At 41.6% G+C, this 16,999-nt stretch overlaps 1 protein-coding gene across 1 annotated transcript; it reads left to right on the top strand.

Moving 5' to 3' along the window:
- Window positions 1–702: 702 nt before the first annotated feature.
- LOC107772879 (phenylacetaldehyde synthase-like) lies at window positions 703–3,171 on the top strand. Its single transcript, XM_016592340.2, has one exon. It carries the CDS (start codon window positions 1,477–1,479, stop codon window positions 3,004–3,006), a length of 1,530 nt encoding a protein of 509 aa, XP_016447826.2. The 5' UTR covers window positions 703–1,476; the 3' UTR covers window positions 3,007–3,171.
- Window positions 3,172–16,999: the final 13,828 nt, after the last annotated feature.

Below are 16,999 nucleotides of genomic sequence, written 5' to 3'. Positions count from 1 at the left end.
GTCTCCTTCAACGTTTTGTGTGTTTCGAGTTGCCGACCGGGCTCCACCACGAACGCTATTTTCGGGGTCGGTAGGCAAGTTTGCATCGATAGCCACATGTGAATTAGCGTCAATCGAGCCTACAATCGGAACTCCAATGGGATCAGTAGGTGGTACCTCGTTTACGGACGCTATGTTATTATTTTTACCTTGATGATCGGACTCGTTGTTAACATGCAGGGTGTTGATTGAGAGTTTGACATTTTGTATTCTAGCCTGGAATCAAAGACAGTTCAAAGAGCAAGTGTAAAGTAGTGTGTGTTATGAAGATTCGTATCAAATAACCATTATTATCCCTACTCCCACGGTGGGCGCCAAACTGTTTACCCTCAAGATCGAATAACAATTGAATTTATACGTGGTTTTAAGGATACGTAATCTAACTTGGTACAAAATGAGAAATCAGATTAATATTGAAATAAACGATGAAAAGGTAAATGCAAACCACACAAGTTGAACAATCTTAGCCTTGAAGGTTGATCACCTTTGAGTCAGAAATGCTTTAATAAATGCCACAACAGAATGATGAGATAATATGAACTAGAAATAACAGTATATTTCTTAGGGATGCGTGTTACAATAACATCCCTTTAATGAATTATCAGACCCCCTTTATATAGTAGAGGAGTCCAATTCTAGGTATATTTCTATATAAGGTAAAAATCTCTTGATTTGTTGATTTCTGGTTCCTTGCTGATACGTACCGAGATTCTCGCCGTAATATCTGTACAGTCGCGGATATTTCGGTCTTCTATTAGTTATCCTCGAGCTCGTTCGAGTCTAAGGTCGACACCGAACTCAATTTTTCTCGAAGGCAGGTTTTCCGACCTCGGGTTCTAGCTCGGTGAGATTCGGGGTCGATCTTCAGTCCGTGGTCGCCATGTTCCAAACCTAATCTATCAAGTTGAAGTCGACCTCGACTTCGGCCATATACATAATGTTAAAAAGTGCATATGTGTGAAAACAGCAAAAAAAAATTAATTAAAGTGGAGCGGATAGAGTAGTATTTTTTGTATGAGTTGTCTCGTATCCTGCCTTCGTTCATGGTTATGTCACGCTGGCTCCAATCATCACCTCTAATTGCTGTTTTTAGCTTTCGTTTTCTGGATAGAGAATTCCTGGAATACTTTTCATCAAAAGCTAGTGTAACATCATCATAATTAGGAGGTGAATTAATTAGTTAGTAGGTGGAAGTTAAACTACGAGCTCAATTGACACATACCTGAGAGTTGAGACCAACTTCTTCAAGAGCTAGATGGTCCAGTGTTTTGAACTTTCTTGAAAGTAACTAAGTGTCTAAATTATTTTGTAGGCCTAACCTACTATAGCCCACAAAAGAATCAAGCTGCTAGAATAATTTAATGCATAATTCAATTCTTTAAGCCTATAAAACGTACCAAGCATTTCTTTACTGCCAGGACAACACAAATTGAAACAATGGGTACCCTTAATCTCAACCCTGAACTTGATGACCAAATTTTCAACACCATAAACCCTTTAGATCCTGGAGAATTCAGAAAGCAAGGTCACATGATTGTGAACTTCCTTGCTGATTACTATCAAAACATTGAAAAATATCCAGTTTGTAGCCAAGTCAATCCAGGCTATCTCCAAAAGCTTGTACCGAATTCTGCACCTGATAACCCTGAACCACTTGAAAAAATTCTTCAAGATGTCAAAAGAGATATCATTCCAGGGATAACTCACTGGCAAAGTCCTAATTTCTTTGCTTATTTTCCTTCTTCAGGAAGTACTGCTGGATTCCTAGGCGAAATGCTTAGTGTTGGATTTAATGTGGTAGGGTTCAATTGGATCTCATCCCCTGCTGCAACTGAACTTGAGAGCATTGTGATGGATTGGTTTGGGAAAATGTTAAATCTTCCCAATTCTTTCTTATTCTCTGGGGGTGGTGGGGGTGTACTACAAGGTACAACTTGTGAAGCCATGTTGTGCACTATAGTGGCAGCTAGAGATCAAATGCTGAGGAAAATTGGTAGAGAGAATTTTGGCAAGTTGGTGGTCTATACATCTGATCAGACACATTTTTCTCTCAAGAAGGCTGCCCATATAGCTGGGATAGACCCCGAGAATTTTCGAGTTATCCCAACAACAAAGGCTAATGAGTATGTCCTGTGCCCAAAATCGTTACGTTTAGCAATCTTGAAAGACACTAAAGAAGGAATGGTACCCTTATTCCTGTGCGCGACAATTGGGACAACTTCAACAACTTCTGTTGATCCATTGCGTCCGCTTTGTGAAATTGCTAAGGAATATGGGATTTGGGTGCATGTCGATGCAGCCTATGCGGGAAGCGCTTGCATTTGCCCTGAATTTCAACACTTCCTTGATGGTATTGAAAATGCAAACTCTTTCAGTCTCAATGCACATAAATGGTTCTTTTCCACTTTGGATTGTTGCTGCCTTTGGGTGAAGGATCCAAGTGCACTTACAAAAGCGTTATCGACTAATCCTGAATGCTTAAGAAACAAAGCCACAGAGTTAAAGCAAGTGATTGATTATAAGGACTGGCAAATTGCATTGAGCAGGAGATTTAGGGCTTTGAAACTATGGCTAGTATTGAGAAATTATGGAGTATCTAATTTGAGAAACTTGATAAGAAGTCATGTGAATATGGCTAAGCATTTTGAAGGGCTTATAGCTATGGACAAAAGGTTTGAAATATTTGTGCCTAGAAAGTTTGCTATGGTGTGTTTTAGGATTTCTCCATCAGTAATAAGTCGAGTTTCGACAACGTTCGATGAGGAAGAAGTGAACAAGTTCAACACTAAGTTGGTGGAGTCGATTAATTCATCTGGAAAACTCTATTTGACTCATGGAGTTGTTGGAGGAATTTATATTATTCGATTTGCCATTGGTGCTTCTCTTACTGATTATAGGCATGTTGACATAGCTTGGAAGGTGATACAAGACCATGCGAATGTCCTGCTAATTCGAGGCTCATTTTAATATTTTTAATTATGGAAAAAATAGGGTGAACTGTTACATTTGTTTTTCCTTTTCAAAGATTAGTTGGACCTTGATGAAGGAATCAAAACTCTCTGGAGTTTTGGCAGTATGTTTGTACTATTGCATTTACATTTGAAATAAGATCCTCCGAAAATTCAGCACCAAGTACGATAGCTACTTCAATAGGAAATGAATGTGCTCATACAAAAAGAAAAAAACGAAAAGTCCTATGGTGTCCTTCGCTCTTTTTCTATTTTATTCTACTTTAATAAATGTATGGTCCAAGATTCATCCTCTATCCCTTTCAGAAATAACTTTACTCTCTCGTTAGGTCTCAACAAACAGTGCCATAATAATTTTGTTTTATTGATAGACTTCATTGTCATCCTTGTATTCGATGATCTCGATAAAGAAATACAAACGAAGTCATAAACTGCATACGGTCAAAACCGTTTTCAACCTTCGTACAATTGGTGAAGATGGACCGAAGAAGCATCTTCATAATATCGAGGTGAGATTTGAAGAAGGCACGAACAAGCTTCGAGTTTCGGAGTCAGATTAAATACTGAGCTCGACGCCATTATCGAGCTCAAGTCCAAATCGAACTATACTGAGAAGCGACAGAATCGAGCTTAAGAATCAGAGGCCAACCAATACCGAGCCCAAGTCAATACCGGACCCCGAGTCGGTATCGAGCTCAAACCCGCATCGAGCTCTAAAACTGGAAACCGACCAATACTAACCAATACTGAGTCCGATCAATATCAAGCTCATAGACAAGAGCCGTTACAGCCGCACTAAGGGAGAGAATCTCGGCGGAAATTAGGGAAAAACTGATTTATCATGAGTTTCCCACTATGTATTTTTAATTATATCTAAAGTAGGATCCCTCCCACTATAAAAGGGATGGCTATATTTATGTAAAGCAGAAAGTTTTGGCATACATTGTAACTCAGATATCATATACTCCCATATTGAAGAATTATCCATTTTTTAGCTTCATAGATTGATTCATCTTGTTTAATCCATAAATTATCCTCTTCTCAACTTTGCTTATTTTTCGTCATTTACAGTCACTATTCAATATTTCTATTTACCATTATCATTTGTGTCAAGTTATACCACATACCCTTAGAACTACGTACAAATTCAACTCTATCCATTTTTGGGTAAACAGTTTGGCGCCCAAAGTGGGGCTAAGGATAATAGTGATTATTTGATACGAATCTGCAAAAACACACCATTTTACGCTTGTTTTCGGAAGTATCTTTGATTTCGGATTAGCAACGACGAGTTCATAATTAAAATGGCCTTACCTATAGACAACGAAACTGGCCTTCAAGGTTAGAACAACAACTTGATGCCCACGGCCGAAAGGCCACTTATCGATGCCGTTGGAGCTCGAGTCGAAGTACCATTAGACATTAATTCGCATATGGCCATTGGGACAAACCAACATTCTGAACCTGAAATAGCATTCATGATGATACTCAATCTGCAGCTTGAGACACCCATAACGTTGAGGAAAACGGAATCAGCTTGCGTATGATTTTTGAAATGTTGCAAGCTCAACAGGTAGCGATAGCTCAGTTGCAGAGTCAAACCCAGATACCGAGCAGGCCGGAGCCCAGTCCACCCCGAGAAATCACCCACAGAATGGAGCCAGCTATAGTAAGGTCAAATGAGCAAGAATCGGGGAATAATCCCAAAATTACTAAGATGTTCGAAGAGCTGACCAAACGAATAGAGTCAGGAGAAAGGAGGATCGAAGCAAACGATAAAAAATTGGAAACATATAACTCCAGGGTCGATCAGATCTCGGGGGCACCACCAGTGTTGAAAGGGTTGGATTCCAAAAAAATTGTACAAAAGCCTTTTCCACCAAGTGCAGCTCCAAAACTGATCCCCAGAAAATTCCGCATGCCCGAGATTCCTAAAAATAATTGAACAACGGACCCCAACGAACACGTCACCTCTTACACATGTGCCATCAAGGGTAACGATATAGAAGACAACGAAATCGAATCTCTGTTGTTGAAAAAATTTGTAGAGACCCTCTCGAAGGGAGCAATGATTTAGTGTCACAACCTACCACCAAACTCCATCGACTCATTCGCCATGTTAGCAGACTCTTTCGTAAAAGAACACGCAAGAGCGATAAAGGTCGCAACGAGGAAATTGGACCTTTTCAAGGTAAGACAAAGGGATAATGAAATGCTGAGAGAATTTGTGTCCCGATTTCAAATGGAACGCATAGAATTTCCACTAGTCACAAATGATTGGTCCGTTCAAGCTTTCACCCAATGATTGAACGAGCGGAGTTCGGTAGCATCACGTTGGCTGAAACAAAATTTGATCCAATATCCAGCTAAAACTTGGGCAGATGTGCACAACCGATATCAATCGAAGATCAGGGTCAAGGACAACCAATTAGGAGCCCCTTTCGGTTTAGTACATCCAAACAGGTCGATAGTCAAAAACCAGAGGGACGTCACCAGGGATTCAAGGTCGAACAGAGACCGATATCAACCGTATACTGCAGATCAAAGGAACAATGATTCAGAACGCAATTCCTCCCGGAACAATCGAATAAGTGATCGAGTATAGAATTCTCGGGGGCTTATGAGAAAAAGTGATTTTGACAAGTATGCCGATCCTACGGAAGCACCTCGGTTATCGAAATATAACTTTAGCATCAATGCATCGGACATTGTGTCGGCAGTACTAGGTGGCCCAGACCCATACAAACTGATCCTTCCCAAAGAAACCCGAATTTGATATGCAAGTATCATGGCACGCATGGTCACAAGACCGAAGATTGTAGGCAATTAAGAGAAGAGGTAGCCCGTTTATTCAATGAGGTCCACCTTCGAGAGTTCCTCAACGATCGATCGAATAGAAACTTCAGAGAAAGGGACGCCAATAGGAAAAACGAACAGGAGGAACCTCAACATATCATTCATATGATCATCGGTGGGGTCGACATTCTACATGGATCCATATTCAAACGAACTAAGGTTTCAATCACTAGGGAAAAACGATCCCGAGATTATGTGCCCGAAGGCACTTTATCGTTCAACAACGAAGAAGCAGAAGGCATTTCTCAGCCCCACAACGACGCTATGGTAATTTCTATCTTATTAAATAAAGTTCCAAGTTAAATGTGTTTTAGTGGATCTAGGCAGCTCGATGAATATCATCCGATCAAGGGTCGTGGAGCAGCTCGGCATACAAAATCAAATCGTGCTCTCAGCTCGGGTCTTAAACGGCTTCAATATGGCCGGTGAAACAACTAAAGGGGAGATTACTTTACCGGTGAACGTGGCTGGAACCATTCAAGCTACCAAGTTCCACGTAATCGAGGGTGACATGAGGTAATATGCCCTACTCGGAAGGCCTTGGATCTATAATATGAGGGAAGTCCCCTCGACTCCCCACCAAATGATGAAATTCCCAACATCAACGGTGTAAAAACAATATACGGGGAGCAGCATGCTTCAAAGGAAATGTTTGCGGTTGATGAAGTAACACCGATATCAAAACTGTCAACCTCAGAAAGGTGAAACATCGAAGGTAAACAGGAAGTCAAATAGCAATCACAGCCACCAGCTTCTACCGAATCAAGGAAGTAGGAAGTAGAAGAAGAAGAAGAGGAGGAGTTTTTGACCCCTCGAACTTTTATCGTTCCCGAAGATTCTGACGCTACCAAATCAATGGTCCAAGAGCTGGAGCAGGTTATATTGATCGAGCACCTACCTGAGCGAAAGGTATACCTGGTAACGGGATTAACCACCGAACTCAGGAAAAAGCTTATTCAATTTCTTATTGATAACATAGATTATTTTGCTTGATCCCATTTAGACATAACGCGGATCCCACCGGATGTAATGACGCATCGGCTAAGTATGGACCCTAGGTTCAAACCGGTAAAGCAAAAGATAAGATCGCAGTCTAAGGTAAAGCACGCATTAATAAAGAACGAGGTAAATAAACTTCTCAAAATAGGGTCCATTCGGGAAGTGAAATATCCCGAATGGTTAGCCAATGTAGTTGTAGTCCCTAAAAAAGGGAACAAACTTAGAATGTGTGTAGATTATAAGGATCTAAACAAGGCATGCCCCAAAGATTCTTTTCTGCTACCTAACATCGATCGCATGATCGATGCCATGACCGTCCATGAGATCCTTACTTTTCTTGATGCCTAATCCGGGTATAATCAAATCCAAATGAACCTGAAGGACCGAGAAAAACTTCATTTATCACCAAGTATGGAATATATTGTTATAATGTAATGCCCTTCGGGCTAAAAAATACAGGAGCTACTTACCAATGCCTAGTAAATAAAATATTCGAAGAGCAAATAGGTAAATTGATAGAAGTTTATATTGATGACATGCTAGTTAAGTCCATATGCATAGAGGACCATTTAGCTAATTTGCAGGAAACGTTCGAAATCTTAAGGAAATACAACATGAAGCTCAACCCCGAGAAATGTGCTTTTGGGGTCGGTTCGGGCAAGTTCCTTGGCTTCATGGTATCAAATCGGGAGATCGAGATCAACACTGACAAAATCAAGGCCATCGAAGACATCACCACCGTAAACAATGTAAAAGTAGTGCAGAGGCTAACCGGAAGGATAACTGCCTTAGGTCGATTCATTTCGAAGTCGTCGGATTGAAGCCTTTGATTTTTCAAAATGAAGAACGATTTTGTCTGGACCCCAGAATGACAACAAGCATTAGAGGAATGGAAGCAATACCTATCGAGTCCACCGCTGTTTCACACTCCGAAGGCAGATGAGAAACTTTACTTGTACTTGGCGGTATCAGAAATAGCGGTAAGTGGTTTCCTAGTTCGAGAAGAGAAAGGTACGCAATTTACCATTTATTATGTAAGTCGAACCTTAGTGGAAGCAGAAACTAGATATCCACACTTAGAGAAATTGGTACTTGCGCTGATAAGCGCCTCTAGAAAGTTAAGACCATACTTTCAATGTCACCCCATATGCGTATTAACCACTTACCCACTTCGTAATATTTTGCACAAGCCCGAATTATCAGGCCGATTGGCCAAATGGGTTGTCAAACTCAGTGGGTACGATATAAAATATCAACCCTGGACGGCCATCAAGTCTCAAATTTTAGCGGACTTCATGGCCGATTTCACGCCAACCCTCATACCCGTATATTTTGCATCAGTTTCTCCATGGATATGGTCATGCACTTTGTGTGTTTGTTGTTGATTTGCATATGGTTGTTGATTTTGAGCATTATGGCTTGATATATTTTATGTGGACCGGTGTTTGGATTGGGTCAGGCACTGCAGTGGAGTTATGTTGGTCTATGATCCTTTTTATTGATTTCGCGTGTTTTGGCTCTCATACCCGTACATGTTGAGCTTGTGGGATGATTATCTCATTTGATTCTCTTTTCGTCCATGGGAACACTCGAGTTGTTGCTTGTACAGTGCAAAAATTGCATGGTCTGCGGCTTTAGGTGGTATTTGTGTGGCATGTTGGTAGAGAAGCTTGTACTAGATGTGGTGAGGTTCTTTGACCTGGAATCAGTGTTATCAGACTTGATTAAGGTATGTTGTAAGGATAATGTCACTAGTCAGCTTAGATTTTGGCTAAGGTTCTTGTGGGGTAAAAGAGCTCCACAACTTGTTGATTTGCTGAGTGGTTATGAGTTTATGCGTGTTTCCTCCATCATTGGCAGTGTACGAAGGGTTAGAATAAGGTTTTATTTGATATGAAGTTTGTTACCGGTACAAGGCTTGTCATTGAGCAGTTATTGTGATCGGAAGCTACTGCTATGAGTATCATAGTTATGTGGTATATCATGTGACTACATTCTGGGTTATGACTACAACTTGATTTGTTTTTTGAGACTTACACATCGTATAAATGTGAGAATTGGGTGTTGTAATAGAATCTGAATATTGGAAATTTAACTCTAAAATTTATGAGCTAAGGTTGCAGTAAGAATCTTCAACTAGGTTGTGTTGTCGGACTTATATAGGTTGAGGAGATGTGGGATCTCTCATGGGTATATGTATGTCAAGTTTATACGGCGATTTGATGGGTTTGGAACGACTCTTGTCACGTTCGAGGATGAACATATATTTAAGTGGGAGAGAATGTAACGACCCGACCGGTCGTTTTGTGGTTTAGTGTTCCATTCCATTATTTTGAGACTTTGAGTAGCTTCATATTATGTATAATGACTTGCGTGTATGGTTGGTTTCAGTTTTCGAGAGGTTCAAGATTCATTTAGAAGAATGATTCTCGTTTTAGAAGCTTTAAGTTGGAAGAGTTGACCAAGGTTTGACCTTTGGGTAAACGGACTCGGAATCGGTTTTTGATTATTTCAATAGGTTCGTATGATGATATTGGACTTGTACGTATGTTCGGATTTGGTTTCGGAGGTTCCTAGAAGAATTCGACACTATTTGTCGAAAGTTGGCAATTTGAAGAACTTAAGAGTTCATAAGTTTGACCAAGAGTTTACTTTGATGTTATTGGACTCCAATTGGTGTTGTGGGAATTTGGATAAGTCTGTATAGTTGAATTGAACTTGTATGCAAAGTTTGAAAGTAATCCGAAGTGTTTAAGTGTGATTCAGACAATCTCGATTCTTTATTGTGATGTTTACGTCGGTGTTTTGAGGCTTTGGATAACTTTGGATAATGTATTTGTACTTATTGGTATGATTGGATGGGGTCCCGATGGGCTCGGGTGTGTTTTGGATCATTGGTTAAAAGCTAGTTAAGTTAAGGATTTAAAGTTTGACTATGGTCAATATCGGGTCAAGATGACATCATTTCGGTATTTTGAGTGCGCGAGCAAGTGCGTAGTGTATTTTATGATTGAAATGCATATATTGTTTGTGTCCGGGAGGTTCCGAATGAATTTTGGGTGCTAAAACAAAGATTTTTTATTGCTGGTTTTTCCTGGTGTAAGTAATTACGAAAATACCATTTATGTCCCTGGAATTTTCAGATTTCTTTTAAAACTTCAAAATATCATATCTCCCTCATTTTAAGGCCAAAGTGGGTGATTCAAGAGGCTATATTGGGTGTAATCTCGCAAGGATCATGTTGGACTTATCAAACGTGAGTTTAGGGATCATCTAAGACCTAATTCAAGCTGGGACAGCTGCTGTATTTTTGTTTCTTATTTTATAATTTAGTTACTTTTTCTCACAATGTTTTGGAGCCCAGTTGCCACGATCCAAAATCTCACCTTAGGCATCGTGATGACACCTAGTCTCTAAGACTAGGTAAGCTGATTACTTACAACAATTAAGTCAATTTAACAATGTAAATAAGAGATTTATATAAATACCGAAATAAATGTGAAATGAGCCTATGCGGCAATAATCACTACAACCTCCCAAGACTAGGTAATACAGAGTCACGAACTCTAGGTGCATACATGATCTCAAGGATCGAAATACAATATTGTTCAAATGACAAGCTGACAGTACAATAAAAGGAAAGGACTCCAAGGGACTGCAACGACCAAGGAGCTCTACCTTGAATCCTCGCGATCAATGAGCTAACTGTGCATGAGTTCGATATCTCCAATACCTGGATTTGCACAAAAAAATACAGAAGTGCAGTATGAGTACACCACGGTCGGTACCGAGTAAGTATCAAGACTAACCTCGGCGGAGTAGTGACGAGGTACAAGTCATGACACCTACTAGTCTAAACGACACTTGCAGTATAGAAGTATAAAGCTAATAATGAAAGTAGGAATCAGTAAATGGCAACAAGAATCAACATGTATATAAACAACAAAGTAATAAGAACGCTGTGAAAGTACCATTAAAACCAAATAAGGAAAACAAATGAAAACCAATTAATCAAACCGTTCTAACACAAGTTTCGCCACAAAATTACTCCGAGTTACCTCATCTCATAATCACAAATCACGAGTCTCAACCCACAAATCATATGCTCACGGCACCTTGTGACCACATTTCTAATCACAACCGCACGGACACCCTTCATGGGCGAAACTCTAAGTAGTACCTTCTCCACCACCATGTAAGCAACATCACGAACCTTCCGATCGGCGTAGCTCTTCTGTCTAGACTGCGCCATGCGAAGCCGATCCTGAATCAACTTAACTTTGTCCAAAGCATCCTGAACTAAGTCAGTACCCAATATCTTACCTCACCTGGCTCAAACAAACCCACCGGAGACCGACACCATCTCCCATATAAAGTCTCATAAGGAAGACAGAGAAACCACACAAGCTAGAACCTGACTGGGCTCCGAAACATCTAACCTCACAAACTGATTGGCCAAGGCCTGAACATCTGATGCAAGAGGTCTCTCACCAATAGGAATGAATGCAAGGCTACCCATACTCACCACCTTTCTACTCAAGGCATCGGCCACCACATTGGCTTTCTTGGGATGATACAAAATGGTAATATCATAGTCCTTTAGCAGCTCCAACCATCTCTGATGCCTCAAATTTAGATCTTTTTGTTTGAAGAAGTGTTGGAGACTCTGATGATCCGTAAATACCTCACAAGACACACCATAGAGATAATGCCTCAAAATCTTCAATGCATGAACGATGGCTGCCAACTCCAAATCATGAACATGGTAGTTCTTCTCATAAGGCTTCAACTGGCGCGAAGCATAAGCAGTCATTCTACCCTGTTGCATCAAGACACACCTAATACCAATCTGAGAATCATCACAATACACTATATAAGAGCTTGACGCTGAAGGCAAAACTAGAACTGGAGCTATGGTCAAGTCAATCTTAAGCTTCTGAAAGCTCTCCTCACACTCATCCGACCACCTGAATGGAGCACTCTTTTGGGTCAACCTGGTCGAAGGCGCTGTAATGGACAAGTAACCCTCCACGAAGCGAAGATAATATCCGACCAAGCCGAGAAAACTCCGAATATCTGTGCCTGAAGAAGGTCTGGGCCAACTCTGAACTGCCTCTATCTTTTTTGGATCCACTTTAATCCCCTCACTAGACACCACGTGCCCCAAGAACGCCACCGAACTGATCCAAAACTCACAGTTGGAGAACTTGGCATAAAGTTTCTCCTCCCTCAACCTCTGTAGTACAATCCTCAAATATTGGGCATGCGCCTCCTGGCTACGTGAGTACACGAGGATATCATCAATGAATACTATGACAAACGAATCAAGGTAAGGCTGGAATAAACTTCTCATCAGATGCATAAATGCTGCTTGGTCAGCCCGGAAGACATCACAAGGAACTGAGAGTAACCATAACGGTTCCTTAATGTTGTCCTTGGTAATACCCAGACCTCAAATCAATCTTAGATTACACCCTCTCTCACTGAAACTTGTCAAATAGATCATTAATTTGTGGCAAAGAATATTTGTTTTTGATTGTAACTTTGTTCAACTACATATAGTCGATGCACATCCTCATAGTACCATCCTTATTCTTCACAAACATAACCGGTGCACCCCAAGGCAACACACTAGGCCTAATAAACCCCTTTATCAAGAAGCTCCTGAAGCTGCTATTTCAATTCCTTCAACTCTACTTGTCACGCCCCGACCTCGGGGAGCGCGACTGGCGCTCAACAGAGTTACCCCGGTCGAGAAAGCCTACACAGCGCCGTCTACCCAACTCACCCATGAATAAAGAGAGGAATACATTTCATTAATTAGACAGTAAGTGGTCATGTGAATAACACCAGTTCATTTCCATTAGTTACGTCATTAACAAGTCTCCAAAACAGTACATTATACAATCATAGTTAAAGTGGATCAGATGATACGATTACAGAATTTTTAGTTTAACCTTCCCAAAAAAACCAGATACAACTCACACTATGTTTACTGAGCCTCTAACAGGAACAAAAAGAGTGTTGTGACAGTGCCGACAACATGGCCCCAGCTATACCTCAAAATGCAATGTACAAAGGATAAGAGATACAGGACCCCGAAATGAAATGGGGCTTACCAAGTCAGCTGAGGAGAGGGTGTGCTGCTATCACTGATCAATACCACATGCTATGGAACCACCTGCATCCACTAAAGATGTAGCGCACCTGACAAAAGGGACATTAGTACATATGGAATAGTACTAGTATGTAAAACTAAACACCCTCTCAATATAGTGAAGAACGGTAAACAGAGAAGGAAACATGAAATCAATTAGAGAATCAAATAGTATCAAGGTGTCAAGTTAGGGAAAAGTACATTTCAAGTAAGTTTCAATATTTTAAGTTGGGAGATCTTTAGCATCGATACACCACCATGTTTTAGCACGGATTCCGATCTCAGCCCGACCGGCTAAGCCATCTCACCCCGAGACATACACTCACAATACCACCATGTGCGCGATATTGCATCCCATTTCACCCCGACCGGCTAAGCTGTCTCACCACAATGCCATGTGGATCGACATCACATCACATATCGCTAGCAATAATCTCATCCCATTTAAGGGGAAACAATCTTATCATATTATCACGGGGTTTTACCCCTCAATCACTCCTACACCGGCACGTGTAGTTTCAGGGTTAGGTTATTTCGACCTACCCTTCCTTAGTGGCTAATCAATACTCCCAAAGCATTTACTATTAAAAGGATCTACCTCTTATTTCGTAATTTTTTGTATATCATTCAATTCATTGGCACCAATGTCCATGACACACTATCATTCTTGGCACGTTAGCCGCACATCATATTTCACGTTCTCTTCTTTCGCTTTCAAATATCATTGTGGATAATCGACAACAAGGCCTTCCATATCAAGACTTTAAACACATATTTGAGTAATTTAGGGTCTTAGGCACATGTGATTTCTTACACAATTTGACATGATAACTTTCATTAGAAACACGTTTTTAAATTATAACACAATAACACACAGCCCATACTTAAACCACATTCTCAAACGGTAACTCAACATAACAAGAATCTTTAGAGTACATATTGCACGCATATTTATTTTTACACACGGCTTATTCGAAATAATCAATTTATAATGAGCATCGCAGAACTTACAAGGCCATTGAGAGGTTCAATTCTAAAAAGAGGGGTTTAGCCAACATACCTCGCTTTGAGCTTTCCTGAATTCACTACACAGTTCGGGGATCCTAGAAGCTTTGATATATTTAGAGACACATCAACATTGAACACGAATTAGGAAGGAGTTCATGATTCTAACTCATTCGATTATTTTATCAAACACTAGGTGGCCATTATGATCTCAAGGTCCTCCTATGGTGGATTCCTCTATCTCACTACCTAATTAAGCTCAACAATCTCCCTACAACCCTAGATAATACATGCATGCATACATAACAACTCTCATACCCAAGAATCATACTCCCAATTAACCATCTTCTTCCTAAACTCGAAATTGAAGACTAGGGTTAGAACCTTACCTCTTGGATGAAAATCTTGTGAATTCTTCTTGCAAATTCTTCAACTTTGAGCAAGAATGAATGAATGATGAGCTTAGGAACTCCCCCTATCACTCTATGGCCCTCTATTCTAATATATCGTAATAGGGTCGGGTAAACAAATGAGAAAAATGAAGCCTCAACTCAGATCTGTCGTAGCATATGCGACCACATAATGCTTTTGTGGTCCGCAAAATGGGCCACATAATGGCTCTCCAGAACGGGCAATTATACCTCAGTGTACGACCGATCTGTGGTGCGCAGACCTATTCTGCGGTCGTATAATGCTCGCAAAACTTCCCTCCGAAAATTTTAATGTTGGGTATGCGATGGGTTATGCGGCCCGCAAAACGATTATACGGCCGCATAATAAACCGCATAATGGTCTGAAATTTTGCCCAGGTTTCTCCTTCAGTCCACGGTAGATATGCGGTCTGCAGATTAGTTCTATGACCGTAGAAATCCCCTACACTTCTAAAAAATTTCTTCAACTCTCCAACGCACTGTTCAACCCAAAAAGTTCAAACGATACGGAGGAATAGAAATGGGATGAGTGCCAGGCACCATGGAAATACCAAAATCAATATCCCTATTGGGTGGCATGCTCGACAGGTCTGTAGGATACACATTCGAAAAGTCTCGCACTACTGGAACAGAATCAATAGTAGGAGTATCAGCACCAACATCTCTCACAAAGTCCAAATAAGATGAACACCCTTTCCCATAGAACCCTCCACTCGATCATTGGCAACCCGCGCATCGCCAACGTCACGGTCTTAGCGTGACAATCCAGAATAACCTTACATGGAGACAACCAATCCATACCCAAAATCACGTCGAAATCAACCATACTAAGTAATAAGAGATCAACTATAATCTCCACTCCTCCGATGGTCAAAACACATGACTAATATACATGGTCCACAATAATACTATCGCCCACCGACGTAGATATATGAACAGGTGAAACTAAGTACTCACGGGACATGTCCAAGTAACGAGTAAAATAAGATGATACATAAGAATAAGTAGAACCAAGGTCAAATAATGTGGAAGCATATCTGTGGCACATTGAAACAATACATGTGATCATTGCATATGAAGCAACAACCTCTAGCTTGGCAGGAATAGCATAAAATTGAGCCTGACCGACACCTGATCGTCCTCCCCCTCTAGGGCGACCTATAGCTACCTGAGCCCCACCCCGAGTTGGCTGGGTGGGTGGTGAAGTAACTGATGGGGAAGTCACCACCTGACTCCTCTGCTGAACTAAACCTCCAAAGTGTCGGGGACTTTGTCTCCACACATGCCCGAGCTCCCCCCACTCAAAGTACTTCCCCGCTGGTGGTGGGGGCCTAATCTGGCACCGAGAACTAGAATAACTGCTAGAAGGTCCGCCAGAGATGAACCGTGAACAGATGGATCACGGGATGAACTCTAAGCTGGGAGAGCACTGAGAGATGACTGACCCGGACGAGCACTATATGAACTGTGGCTAGCTGATGCAACATGGTAAACCGGACGAGCCATCTGAGCGGGCTTATAAAAACCACCCCTGCTGTGGTAGGACTGTCCCCCAGAACGAACACCGCTGAAATAACCCAAACCACGAGGCCTCTTGGCCTCCCTCTCCTCACACTCCAAACTATGGACGAACTCTAGCCACCGAGCAATATCGACCACCTAGTCAAACCTAGCACCTGATGCATTCTCCCCGAGTCATAACAAAATGCAACTGATAGCTGAGGCCATCAATGAACCTCATAATCCTCTCCCTCTCTGTGGGAAAAAACCAAATCGGGTGACGGGCCAACTATGAAAATCTCATATCATACGGGGTCACACATATGCCCTCCTAGTATAGCTTCTCAAACTACCTACGCAACTCCTCCCTGCTGGTCGGTGGTACAAACTTCTCCAAGAAGAGAACGGAGAACTCGTGCCAAGAAAGTGGTACAGCATCAGCTAGCCTGCTCCGCTCATAGGCATCCCACCATCTAAAGGTTGCCCCCGTCAACTAAAAAGTAGTAAATAAGACCCACTACTCTTTAGAATACCCGTCGTGTGAAGAATACGATGGCACCTATCCAAGAAGTCCTGAGCATCCTCAGACTCCGCCCCACTGAATATTGGAGGCTTCAGCCTCCCAAACCTCTCTAGTCTCTTCTGATCCTCATCACTCATGATAGGACCCACCTGGCATGAGCAACTATAACTGGATGGGCTGGTAATACCCCTAGTGTCTGACGTCCCTGCATCACTTACTCTAGAGTACGGGTGGTGGGAGTCTGAGCACCTCCCCTAGCCAGAGAAGTGGTTGGCGCGGTTGGAACTGAAACCTTCTGAGCAAAGCTAGTGAGAACCATCAATATTTGGGCCAGAGCCTCCTGAAGGCCTGGAATCACAATGGGTACAGTTGGTGCCTGAGCTGGTCCAACCGGCTCAACCCCATCTAGAATTTGCTCCTGAGATGGAGCAACTGGTGGGTCTACATGTTCTGCTCTAGCTGCACCTCAACCTCTACCGTGGCCCCGGCCTCTCGTGGCCCTAGCTGGTGGTACTGGTGG

This window comes from Nicotiana tabacum, chromosome 17, assembly GCF_000715075.1.
Source record: "Nicotiana tabacum cultivar K326 chromosome 17, ASM71507v2, whole genome shotgun sequence".
Classification (NCBI taxonomy): domain Eukaryota; kingdom Viridiplantae; phylum Streptophyta; class Magnoliopsida; order Solanales; family Solanaceae; genus Nicotiana; species Nicotiana tabacum.
The sequence above is the reverse complement of the archived record's forward strand: the minus strand, read 5'-3'. Positions and strand labels throughout refer to the sequence as shown.